The sequence below is a fragment of the Cetorhinus maximus genome, chromosome 1 (genome assembly GCF_964194155.1).
Source record: "Cetorhinus maximus chromosome 1, sCetMax3.hap1.1, whole genome shotgun sequence".
Taxonomy (NCBI): Eukaryota; Metazoa; Chordata; class Chondrichthyes; order Lamniformes; family Cetorhinidae; genus Cetorhinus; species Cetorhinus maximus.
The window spans coordinates 200,895,607-200,909,399 of record NC_135879.1 but is presented as its reverse complement, the minus strand read 5'-3'; the positions used below and the strand labels follow the sequence as shown (position 1 = coordinate 200,909,399).

Sequence of the window (13,793 nt, the reverse complement as noted above, 5' to 3'; positions counted from 1 at the left end):
TAAGAACTGCCCTCCCCACCGCTGACAATCAACAACAGTCATCATCAAGCTTTTAATTCCATATTTTTATTGGATTCAAACTCCACCATCTGCTGTGGCAGGATTTGAACCCAGGTCCCCAGAGAATTACCCTGGTTTGTTAGATTACTAGTCCAGTGACAATACCACAACACCACCACCTCCCTGCTGCTAAGGTAAAGGTTCTATATAAATATAGATTGTCATTATTTTATTCACATTGTAAAGGTTATTGTAATATTTGAATTATATGCAAATACAAAAAGAAATAATTACACGAATATGCATTGTTTTAGATTTTAATGTGGGTTTTAGTACAGCTTGCCAAAAAGTAACCTTAAACAATGATATTCATTTATTTGAATCAAAAAGATCTTTCTGTATTTAGCTTTGATTTCTATTAATCTTGAAGTTACAATCGTCTGTGTAATTTAGTGTTTGTTTCGACAGCCAAGAAAAATCTTTGAAGCTGCTGGCAGACTCAGCATTGAATGTAAACACAAAATTGAATTCCTGTTTCACCAAAGTAGCATTGCCAATTCCTTTCTTATTGTCAGTGCTAAAGAGATCATTGTGTACTCTGGACATGCACCTACTACAAACTGGGTTGTGACTGCATAAAATGTAATTTTTTATTGCAGCTAACAGGGAAGGAAAACAGGGCACATTTTCCAAATCCTTTTTCTGATTGGTTACATCTGCATAAAGTGAGCGTAACCAATCCAAAAAGAAACATCCGAACCATTCAAGGTTCAATTCAAGCAAATTCAAAGGCTAAAAGTAACTGAAGCCATGATTTAAATTATATTCTATGGCTAGTTTTAATAAGTGTGTGTCAGGCATACACAACAAAAAACAGTAGCAGCTGGTAAAATGGGGGATAAGCCCAGTTAGAGTCATACCTAGCACAAAGGAAGATGGTTGTGGTTGTTGGAGGACAATTATCCCAGTCCCAGGACATCACTGCAGGAGTTCCTCAGGATAGTGTCCTAGGCCCAACCATCTTCAGCTACTTCATCAATGACCTTCCTTCCATCATAAGGTCAGAAGTGGGGATGTTTGCTGATGATTGCACAATTTTCAGCACCATTCACGGCTCCTCAGATACTGAAGCAGTCCATGTCCAAATGCAGCAAGACCTGGACAATATCCAAGCTTGGGCTGACAAGTGGCAAGCAACATTCGTGCCAAACAAATGCCAGGCAATGACCATTTCCAACAAGTCTTATCATTGCCCGCTGACATTCTATGGCACTACAATCACTTAATCCTTCCACTATCAACATTCTGGGGGTTGCCATTTACCAGAAACTGAACTGGACTAGCCATATAAATACCGTTGCTACAAGAGCAAAAGAGGCTAGGAATCATGCGGCATATAACTCACTTCCTGACCACCCCCCCCACCCACCCCACCCCAAAGCCTATCCCCCATCTACAAGGTAGAAGTCAGGAGTGTGATTGAATGCTCCCCACATGCCTGGATGAGTGCAGCTCCAACAGCACTCAAGAAGCTTGACACCATCCAGGACAAAGCAGCCCACTTGATTGGCACCCAACTCACAAACATCCACTCCCTCCACCACTAACAAACATTGGCAGCAATGTGTACCATCTACAAGATGCACTGCTGAAACTCACCAAAGCTCCACAGGCAGCACCTTCCAGACCCATGACAACTACCATCTAGAAGGACAAGGGCAACAGATAGATGGGAACACCACTACCTGGAAGTTCCCCTCCAAGCTACACACCATCCTGACTTGGAAGTATACCGCTGTTCCTTCACTGTCACTGGGTCAAAACCCTGGAACTCCTTTCCTAGCAGCACTGTGGGTGTACCTACACCACATGGACTGCAGCGGTTCAAGAAGGCAGCTCACTACCATCTTCTCAAGGGTAATTAGCGATGGGCAATAAATGCTGGCCCAACCAGTGAAGGCCACATCCCGTGAATGAATTTTTAAAAAGTGAACTGAAGCACTAGGCTAAAGGATAGATCAATAAAGAAAGTGGCAGTCTATTAAGGGGGTATTTCAGAATAAGTATATTCCTACTATAAAGAAAAATTCTGAAGGGAGGATCCACCATCTGTGGTGAACTAAAGAAGTTAAGGAAAGCATCAATCTTAAGGAAAAAGCGTATAACTGCGCAAAGATGAGTGGCAGGTCACATGATTGGTCAGAATATAAGAACAGCAGAGAATGACTAAAAGGTTTATCAGGAATAGGAAATTAGAGTATGAGAGGAAGTTAGGTTGAAATGTAAAAATGGATAGCAAGAGGTTCTACAGGAATTTAAAAAGGAAAAGTAAGTAAAGTCAGTGTTGGTCCTCTAGAGAGTGCTAGTGGGGAGTTAAAAGGCAGATGAAATGAACAACTACTTTGCTTTTTTCTTCACTATCTAAGATTCAAAAAACATTCCAATAATAGTTGTAAATCTGAAGATGGAAGAGAAAGGGGACTTGGTGAAATTACAATCATTAGGGAAGTTGTACTGAGCAAACTGATGGAGCTGCAGGCTGACAAGTCTCCGGGTTCAGATGGACTTCATCCTATGGTCTTAAAAGAGGTGGCTAATGAGGTAGTAGATGTGTTGATGTTAATTTTCCAAAATTCTCTAAATTCTGCAAAGGTTCCATCAGACTGGAAAGTAGCAAATATAACCCCCCTTTTCAAGAAGACAGCGAGGCAGAAAACAGGAAACTATAGGCCAGTTAGCTTGACGTCTGACATGGGAAAGGTGAGAATCGATCATTAAGGAGGTTATAGCTGGGCATTATAGCCAGGCCAGCATTTGTTGCCCATCCCCTAATTACCCTTGAGAAGGTGCTGGTGAGCTGTCTTCTTGAATGGCTGCAGTCCATGTCCAAATGCAACAAGACCTGGACAATATCCAGGCTTGGGCTGACAAGTGGCAAATAACATTCGCGCAACAAAGGTGTCAGACAATGACCATCCCCAACAAGAGAGAATCCAACCTTCATCCCTTGATGATCAGTGGCATTACCATCACTGAATCCGCCACTATCAACATCTTGGGGGTTACCATTTGCCAGAAACTGAAATGGACCAGCAAGCTCAGAAATAGGAGTATAGCGCAGATGAATAGGTAGCTTAAGAGTTGTTGCAGGAGGGAGGGTTATAGGTTCCTGGATCACTGGGACCGTTTCTGGGGAAGGTGGGACCTATACAAGCGGGACGGTCTACATCTGACCCAGAGCGGGACTAACATCCTTGCGGGCGGGTTTGCTAGTGCTGTTGGGAAGAGTTTAAACTAATTCGGCAGGGGTAGGGAACATAGAATGTTAGCAGAATAGGGACACATCATAATACAGTAAAACAATCAAGTAAGAGGGAGTACAGCTGCAATAAGCTTCAAGGGAGTAAGGCAAGGCTGGATGGCCTCTACTTTAATGCCAGGAGTATTACAGGTAAAATGGATGAGTTAAGGGTGAGGATTGACATGTGGAATTGTGATATAGTAGCCATCACTGAGACGTGGTTGAGGGAAGGGCAGGATTGGCAGCTCAACATTCCGGGATATAGAATCTTCAGGCGAGACAGGGGAGGGGGTAAAAGTGGAGGAGGCATTGCATTATTAGTTAAGGAGTCAGTTACTGCCGTAAGGAGAGATGATATCTTGGAGGGGGCATCGAATGAATCTTTGTGGGTAGAGCTTAGGAATAAAAAGGGGCAACCACATTATTAGGTGTTTATTATAGACCCCCAGATAGTCAGCAGGAAATTGAGGAGCAAATATGTGCACAATTTGCGGAAGTGTGTAAAAACAATAATAGGATAATTATATTAGGTGATTTCAACTTTCCCAACATTAATTGGGATAGACATAGTGTTAAGGGCTTGGATGGAGTGGATTTCTTGAAATGTGTACAGGAGAACTTTTTAGGTCAATATGTAGAGAGCCCAACAAGAGACGGTGCATTGCTGGACCTAATTCAGGAGAATGAAGCCGAACAGGCGGCTGAGGTGGTGGTGGGCAAGCATTTTAGTGATAGCGACCACAACATAGTACACTTTAAGTTTGTTATGGACAAAGAAATCGACAAGTTGCAAAAAAATGTTTTAGATTAGGGGAGAGTGGAATTTAGTAAGATAAGGCAGGATCTGGACAAGATAGACTGGGAACAGTTACTTGTGGGGAAATCTACAGAGGAACAGCGGGGGGTGTTCAAAAAGGAAATGGGGAGAGTACAGGATCAACATGTTCCCTCTAGGTTGATAGGAAGGAGTAACAAGTCCAGAGAACCATGGATGACCAGAGATATTCAGGTTACGATAAGAAGGAAAAGAGAGGCTTTTAGCAAGTACAAGGGAAGCAAATCAGCAGAGGCATTAGTGGAGTACAGAAAGTGCAGGGTGGAGCTTAAGAAAGCAATTAGGAGAGCAAAGAGACGATATGAGAAAGCTCTGGGTGGTAAAAGTAGGGAAAATCCCAAGATATTCTATAAGTATATCAATGGGAAGAGGATAACCAGGGAAAGAATAGGGCCCATAAGGGACCAAGGGGGCAATCTATGGGTGGAGCCAGAGGACATTGCTAGAGTGTTGAATGAATACTTCACGTCCGTCTTCACCCAAGAGAATGAGGATGAAGGTATCGAACGCAGGGAGAGAGACTGCGAGGTTCTTAAGCAAATTGATATAGGGAGTGAAAAGGTATTGGAGATGTTGGCAGGCTTAAAAGTGGACAAATCTCCAGGTCCGGATGATTTGTGTCCCACACTGTTGAGGGAGGCAAGGGAAGAGATTGCAGGGGCTCTGACCCGAATTTTTAATTCCTCTCTGGCCACGGGGGAGGGGCCAGAGTACTGGAGAACAGCTAATGTGGTTCCGCTATTTAAGAAGGGTTGTAGAGATAAGCCAGGGAACTACAGGCCAGTAAGTCTCATGTCAGTGGTAGGGAAACTATTGGAGAAATTTCTGAAGGAGAGAATCTATCTCCAATTGGAGAGCTAAGGTTTGATCAGGGATAGTTGGCATGGCTTTGTCAGAGGGAGGTCATGCCTAACAAATTTGATCGAATTTTTTGAGGAGGTGACCAGGTGTGTAGATGAGGGTAGTGTAATGGATGTCGTTTATATGGATTTCAGCAAAGCCTTTGACAAGGTCCCGCATGGGAGACTTATAAAGAAGGCAAAGGCACATGGGATACAGAGTAATTTGATAAGGTGGATTCAAAATTGGCTTAGTTGTAGGAGGCAGGGTTTGATGACAGAAGGATGCTTTAGTGACTGGAAGCCAGTGTCCAGTGGCGTACCACAGGGATCTGTGCTTGGTCCCCTATTATTTGTCATTTATATAAACGACATAGATGACTATGTGGGGGGTAGGATTAGTAAGTTTGCAGATGACACAAAGATTGGCCGGGTGGTTAACAGTGAGGTTGAGTGTCTTGGGCTGCAGGAAGATATAGATGGGATGGTCAAATGGGCAGATAAGTGGCAGATGGAATTTAACCCTGAAAAGTGTGAGATGATACACTTTGGAAGGAGTAATTTGACAAGGAAGCATTCAATGAATGGCATGACACTAGGAAGTTCTGAGGAACAAAGGGACCTTTGCATGTGTGTCCATAGATCTCTGAAGGCAGAGGGGCACGTTAGTGGGGTGGTGAAAAAGGCATATAGGACATTTGCCTTTATCAATCGAGGCATAGATTACAAAAATAAGGAGGCCATGTTGGAGTTGTATAGAATCTTGGTGAGGCCACAGCTGGAGTACTGTGTGCAGTTCTGGTCACCGCATTATAGGAAGGATATGATTGCACTGGAGGGGGTGCGGAGGAGATTCACCAGGATGTTGCCTGGGATGAAACTTTTAAGTTATGAAGAGAGGTTGGATAGACTTGGTTTGTTTTCATTGGAGCAGAGAAGATTGAGGGGCGACCTGATCGAGGTGTACAAGATTATGAGGGGCATGGACAGGGTGGATAGGGAGCAGCTGTTCCCCTTAGTTGAAGGGTCAGTCACAAGGGGGCATAAGTTCAAGGTGAGGGGCAGGAAGTTAAGGGGGGATGTGAGGAAAAATGTTTTTACCCAGAGGGTGGTGACGGTCTGGAATGCACTGCCTGGGAGGGTGGTGGAGGCGGGTTGCCTCACATCCTTTAAGAAGTACCTGGATGAGCACTTGGCACGTTATAACATTCAAGGCTATGGGCCAATTGCTGGTAAATGGGATTAGGTAGGTAGGTCAGGTGTTTCTCACGTGTCGGTGCAGACTCGAAGGGCCTCTTCTGCACTGTGATTCTGTGAATCTGTGATATAAATACTGTGGCTACAAGAGCAGGTCAGAGGCTAGGAATCCTGCGACGAGTAACCCACCTCCTGACTCCCTAAAGCCTGTCCGCCATCTACAACGCACAAGTCAGGAGTGGGATGGAATACTCCACACTTGCCTGGATAAATGCAGCTCCCACAACACTTAAGAAGCTTGACACTATCCAGGACAATGCAGCCCCACTTGATTGGCACCACATCCACAAACATTCACTCCCTCCACCACCGACACATAGCAGCAGCAGTGTGTACCATCTACAAGATGCAATGCAGGAATTCACCAAGGCTCCTTCGACAGCACCTTCCAAACCCACGACCAACACCATCTAAGGACAAGGACAGCAGATAGATCCCCTCCTAGTCACTCACTATCCTGACTCAGAAATATATCGCTGTTCCTTCACTGTCGCTGGGTCAAAGTCCTGGAACTCCCTCCCTAACAGCACTGTGGATGTACCTACACCACATGGACTGCAGCAGTTCAAGAAGGCAACTCACTACCACCTTGTCAAGGGCAATTACGGATGGGCAATAAATGCTGGGCCAGCCAGCGAAGCTCACATCCCGTGAATGAATAAAAAAGTCCATCTGGTTTAAGTATACCAAAAGCTGTTCAGATGGGAGTCCCAGAACTTTGACCCAGCCACAGTGAAGAAACGGCCATCTATTTTCAAGTGAGTATGAGATATGGCTGTGGAGGGTATTTGTAAGTGATGATGTTCCCATGAATGTGTTTCTTGAGATTGTGGGTTTGGTTGGTGCTGTCGAAAGAGAATTGGTGAGTTGCAGTAGTGCATCTTGCACTTTGTACACACTGCTGCCACTGTGCATCAAAGGCGGACGGAGTGAATGTTTAAGGTGGTGGATGGTGTACTGGCAAATTGACTTATCCTGGATGGTGTCCAGTTTCCTGAGTGTTGCTGGAGCTGCACTCATCTAGGGAAGTGGAGTGTATCCCATCACACTCCTGACTTGTGCCTTTTAGATGGTGGACAGGCTTTGGGGAATCAGGAGGTAAATTATTCACTGCAGACTTCCCAGCCTCTGACCCGCCTTTGTAGCCACAGTGTTGAATAGTTAGACCAGTTAAGTTTCTGATCAATGGTAACCACCCAGGATGTTGATAGTGGGGCAAGAAAGATGGTTAGATTATTTATTAATGGAGATGATCATCAGCAAACATTCTCATTTCTGACCTTATGATGGAGAGAAGGTTATTGATGAAGCAGCTGAAGATGGCTGGGCCAAGGACATTACCCTGAGGAACTTCCACAGTGATGTCCTGGAACTGTGATAATTGGCCTCCAACAATTACAACGATAATTCTTTGTGCTAGGTATAACACCAACCAGCAGAGAGTTTTCCCCTGATTCCCATTGACTCCGGTTTTGTTAGGGTTCCTGATGCCACACTCAGTCAAATGTTGCCTTGATGTCAAGGGCAGTCACTTTCCCCTCACCCCCTGAGTTCAATTCTTTTGGCTATGTTTGGCCCAAGGCTGTAATGAGGTCAGGAATCAAGGGACCCTAACAGAATCTAAACTGAGCTTTGGTGATCTGGTTATTTCTGAGGAAGTGCGACTTGATTGCACCTTTGGTGACACCTTCCCTCACTTTCCTGATGGTTGAGAGTAGACTGTTGGGGCGATTCAGTTTAGGTTGGGCAGCCTCGCCAGTTCAAGTCATGCAGGCCCTGACAAGGGGTAGCGTCTGGGTGGTGATGAGTTTATCTCTTTCATGTCTTCTGGACATGACACTATAATAATTGCTAATAATTAGAGGTTTAATATAAGGATCACTTGGTCAACGTTACAATAACAAATGGCCATTCCATTTCATCTAAACTAAAAGCAGTATGTGATTTTCATGGGATTTTTCAATCCCAGTTATATTTTGCAAGCAGAATGAGTTAAGAGAGTAGAGCAATGCCAATTCTCCATACATAAAATGTGTTCTGCTTTTCAGGCAATTACAGTTAAATGCAAATTAATTTTAGTTCAACTATGTTGTGACCATTCTTTTCATCATTGCTGCTTTGTTGCAATGCTTGGAAAATAACCGTTCTGAAATGCATTATTGTTCATTGCGATTCCTTTGTTTCCCTGACTTTTGTCTAGCTTTTATTCTCTACTGATTGCACATCATAGGTAATTTGTGAGGGGACCTCAAGAACTTTCAAATTTGATCGCTTCATAATCTATCTGAGGCTGAATCACAATGTTCATAGAGTTACCATTATTTACTTTCTAATGTTAGATACTAACAGAAGCATTTTCTTCAGCTATCACAATTTTCATCTTGATGTAGTCGGCATTGTCTTTTAGAGGTTAGCACAGGACTGTTAGTAGGATATAACCCGCCGCCCCCTACAGAGAAGAATTTAAACCAACGGTCACATGAAGTTTCCCTGATAGTTTAGTGGGACCCAGCCAAATGGATATTGAGGGTCCCATCTACAGTGGCTTCACTGATCTCAGCAGGGTAGTGGCAGGCTTTCTACACTTAGCTGGTGTGTTCTTGGGCTCGAGAAAGGAAAAAAAGTCATAGGCATGGGCACTCTAGATCACTGAACTGGACCCAGCATAAGCCAATTAAAACAAGAGTAAATCCAGGAATATAAAATCATCAGAATCATTGACACAGCAAGACTACTGTCACCAAAGGTGTGCACAAAAATAACCAAGCTACTTTTCTGAAAGTCTTATAATTTCTTAAAAACAACAGATGTCCATAGAATCATTGTGCTAGGAGGGAATCCATTACGGTGGTCAATTTTACAATGGCCTGAAGTAATCACTTCACCCTAACTATGACAGGAATCCAAAAGTGGTAATCTCATGATGCCCTGTGGGGCCAGTATCAGCAAAGTAATGCAAGGGGTCATTAACAGGGCTATCATGCAGCACTTGCTTAGCAATAACCTGCTCACTGATGCTCAGTTTGGGTACCACCATGGCCACTCAAGCTCTGACCTCAATACAGCCTTGGTTCAAACATGGGCAAAAGGGCTGAACTCAAGAGGTGGGGTGAGAGTGACTGCCCTTGACATCAAGGCAGCATTTCACCAAGTGTGGCATCAAGGAGCCCTAGCAGAACTGGAGTTAATGCCGAATCAGGGGGGAAGCTGTCCACTGGTTGAATTCATATCTAGCACAATGGAAGATGGTTGTGGTCATTGGAGGTCAATCGTCTCAGTTCCAGGACATCACTGTAGGAGTTCCTCAGGGTAGTGTCCTAGCCCCAACCATCTTCAGCTGCTTCATCAATTACCTTCTTTCCAAAATAAGTGCAGAAGTGGGGATGTTCGCTGATGATTGCACAATGTTCAGGACCATTCGCAACTCCTCAGATACTGGAGCGGTCCATGTCCAAATGCAGCAAGACCTGGACAATATCCAGGCTTGGGCTGACAAGTGGCAAGTTATATTTGCGACACACAAGTGTCAGGAAGCGACCGTCTTCAACAAGAGAAAATCCAACCATCACCCCATGATGTTCAATGGCATTACCATCACTGAATCCCCCACTATCAACATGCTGGGGGTTACCATTGATCAGAAGCTGAACACAGCCTCATGGCTTACAGGGAGCAAAGACGAAGGAGAAGTGAGTGGCGAAGGCGTCTGGCTGTGCAGAGGCAGGTGCAGCACCCTCAAGAAGAAGTAGTGGCTGGGGCTCCTGCGCATGCCACTAAAGAGCCACAGCAAGCCATTGTGGGCTGGCGCCTAGCTAGACCAAGGGACTGCAGATGCCACTTGTCATTTATGCAAATGACAGAGAACCAGTGTCGCCAAAGACTGCACATGTCCAGGGAACTGGTCAGTCACATTTGCCACTTGCTACAAGATTTCACTCCATGGGGCCATAGAGGGCATCCACGGCCAGTGGCCATGAAGGTGACCATGGCACTCAATTCTTTACACCTTTTAAGGCTTTAAGGTGACCTCTGTGGGATCTCGCAAGCCTCCATCCACAAATGCATCCAGGAGGTCACGGGCGCAATCTTTGCAAAGGCACACAACTTTGTGCATTTCTCCCAGGTTCAGGAAAGCCAGGAAGCAAGAGCGCTGGGAGTTGTGCAGATACCTGGTTTCCCACAGGTGCCAGATGCCATCGACGGCGCTCATGTGGCACTCAGATCTTCATGGCAACATGCGGTCAACTATGTCAACCGCAGGGGCCTCCACTCACTCCATGTTTAGCCGGTGTGCGACCAGCACAAATGCACCCTACAGGTCTGGTCAAAATTCCCAGGGAGTGTCCACAACTCCTACATTCTCAGTAGGTCACAGATTCCTGCCGCCTTCCAGGGTCCACAGAGGTTGAAGGGGTGGATCCTAAGAGACAAGGGCTACCCACAGAGATGTGGCTGATGATGCCTGTGTGGTAGTCTCAGGGTGCAGCAGAGAGAAGGTACAATGAGGCTGATGCTGCAACTCATACCTTGGTGGAGCAGACCTTCCGAATGTTGAAAATGAGATTCCGGTGCCTGGACAGGTCTGGTGGAACCCTACAAACAGTCCACAGAGGGTGGCATGCATTGTTGTCGCTGCACCCTTCACAACCTGGCACTGCAACAGGGGAGGAGCTGACTGAGGATGAGATGGAGGTGCTGCACATCTCCTCTGATGAGGACGTCGAAGATTAGGGTGACGAGTCCCTTGAAAGCGAGCCTGACGGCGATGAGGCCATCGCGTTGACCAGGCAAGGCAGGCGCGCTCAGGAGGCCCTCATAGCTGCTAGATTTATGGAGGATGATGATGGCATGCAGTGGGGACACTCCATAGGTCCTCACATAGCTTTCAGGGTCCAGCCGTGTGGCAGTGGTACCCTCCTCGGTCTGTGGAGCTGGAGCTGCTGGGGTCACAGGAAGAGGGGATTCAGATGGGCTGGACACTCCCGGAGTCACCTGAGTGGGCGGCCCTGCAGGGTGTGCACCTGCTGATCCTCCTCCCTGTGGGCACCCGAGAGCCTTGCAATCTGAGGAATGCAGTGGACATCCCTTCCTGATGTTCCTGAGCTTGCCTTTGCAGCTCCACCTGAGTTATTATCGAATCCAGAGGCCCCTCACCTGACTCGGACTCAGTATATTTCTGGCCTCCAGCAGTCCTCCAAGTGCCGGAAACCTGGGAAATCTCTGCCACCATCTGATGTAGATCAGACAGTGCAATGTGCTCACCAGATTGTGACCTCAAGGCTATTCTAGAACTAGGTCCCACCAAGGTGTATGTCTCTTCGCTGGTGAAGTGTGTGGGTGAGCGCTGTGACGGGTCTTCAATTAAGGTGTTGGCAAATTCTTCGTCTGAGGTTTCTTCAGGGCTTGACTCGAGGACCTGGGTCATGGATCCCCTCGGCTGCTTCCCTGATATGCCTGTGAAAGCAAGGAGAGATAAATAGTGCATGGCAGGGGACTGCGGAACACATTCACAGCATGGCTGCCTAATGGATGTTGCACTGCTGGATCCTCACTTGGGTGAGCATCGCTGACCTCGCCGTCAGCACAGGAAAGGTCCAGATCATCATCAGCCAGCTGGATGACTCTATTTTCAAAGTCCATGAGGCCCTTGATTTCAGGCAATCCTCCACCAGTCTGCAACCTCTCCCTTTTGTTGTGTGCCAGCTGGTCCTGCATGAATACAAATGGAGAGAGTGAAAGCAGGATGCCTGGCATGTGTGGGTGGTGAATGGTGCCATGGTTGGGATAAGGGCATAATCTGCAGGTCAAATGAAGATGTGTGTGAGAGAGTGAATGGTGATGTTCCTTGAACTGGCAGTGAGTGAGATCCCTGTGGATTTGAGAGTGTTTGAGTTGAGAGTGATGAGAAGAGTGACTTACCCTGGCGGAATGGAAGAGATCATTTGTCCGCTTTCAGCACTGGGTGGCTGTCCACTTTTGCAGGGTGTTGGCACTGAGCACCGCTGCCACTGCCTCCCATGCTGGATTGGTGGCCTTGCCCAGAGCGAGGGTAGAGAACATTGCAGCGGGCCTCCACTGCTTTCAGTAGGTGCTTGAGGGAATGTGATGAAAGTACGATAATTTTAATAATATTATTGTGATGTATTGCAAAGTACATTTATGGAGGGGGGGTTATGTTTTTCTGCCTGAGCATGATTTAATTACATTTTGTAGCCAAGCAGACTGCAAGTTGAAGTTATTAAAAGAAGTAAGGTGTCACTGGGCTATCATCCAAAGCTAACATTACCCTCCGATGTTTGCCCATGACTCCATTGCCAAACCAGGTCTGCGAATTAGCTGATCTCACCTGGGTTATTGTGTCTGGCCTACTCCTGGTCCCAATTCAAAAGTTTGTATGTCTGTTTGCTGACCAATGATTCAGGCCATAAAGTGTCCTTGTGGTCATCAGTCACAGGAATATCTCTCTCTCAAGGTGATAACCTTTGTCAAGGCAAATGGCGAGCAGCCATTTGGATGAGGGACCCTTGGAACTCAAAACCAGTCCAAGCTAGTGCCTTCAGATGAGAGGGAGGAGGAAAACTGAAAAAAATACATTTCAAGTATTTGAAGATTGGTTGAAAGTTGTAAAAAAAAAGTCACTTCTTGGCTGAAAGAAATGTTTCAATTTTATGCTGAATCTGTTATGGTGAACACAACAACACTGAGGTTCATCTCTATCGCCGGTTGGAATTGAGGCTCTTTACGCACCTTCTTTTCTCCACATTTAGTCCCATCTGCTGCAGCGTCCAGCTTAGAGCGGCAAGAGCCATGCACTGAGCACCAGAGAGTCTGACAAACATTCTGTCAATAACAAATGGACAAAGGAATCAATCATTGCATTTCGCAAATATTACACCTTATGCTGACCGTGTAGAGTGTAAAGTGAAGGATATTAGGCTAATCATTTATAAAACACTGGTTCAGCCTCAGTTCAAGCATGATGCCCAGTTCTGAGCACCACACTTTAGGAAGGATGTTAAGACCTCAGAGAGGTGCAGAAGAGATTTGTTAGAATGGTACCAAGGATAAGAGGCTTCAGTTGTTTGGAGAGACTGGAAAAGCTGCAATTGTTTCCTTACAGCAGAGAAAGTTAGAAGATTTGACAGAGATGTTGAAAATTATGAATGATTTTGATAAAGTAAATAAGGAGAAATTGATTCCAGTGACAGAAGGGTCCATACTCAAAGGATACAGGTGTAAGGTGAGAGGCAAAAAAAAAACTAAAGGCAACGCAGGATTTTTTTAACACAGTGAGTTGTTTGTGATCTGGAATGCACTTCCCGGATAGACATTGAAGCAGATTTAAAAGTAAACTTCAAAGGGGAATTGGGAATTTGAATTAGGAATTGGGAATTTGAAAGGCAAAAATTACAAGGCTATGGGGACAGAGCCACGGTATAGGATTAGTTGGACAGCTCTTTCAAGGAGCTGGCACAGATGCAATGGGACAAATGGCTTTCTTCTGTTCTATGCCAATCTATAATACTATATACCTGAAAGTGAGTTGTTTGTCATGTCATGC

At 45.6% G+C, this 13,793-nt stretch overlaps 1 protein-coding gene across 1 annotated transcript in view; it reads right to left on the bottom strand.

Moving 5' to 3' along the window:
- LOC144686486 (A disintegrin and metalloproteinase with thrombospondin motifs 12-like) overlaps window positions 1-13,793 on the bottom strand; it is a 665,462-nt gene that overhangs the window by 314,253 nt on the left and 337,416 nt on the right. The window contains exon 10 of the mRNA XM_078551763.1: window positions 12,980-13,072. Within this exon, the coding sequence (XP_078407889.1) occupies window positions 12,980-13,072 (93 nt within the window). The remainder of the gene's footprint in view (window positions 1-12,979; window positions 13,073-13,793) is intronic.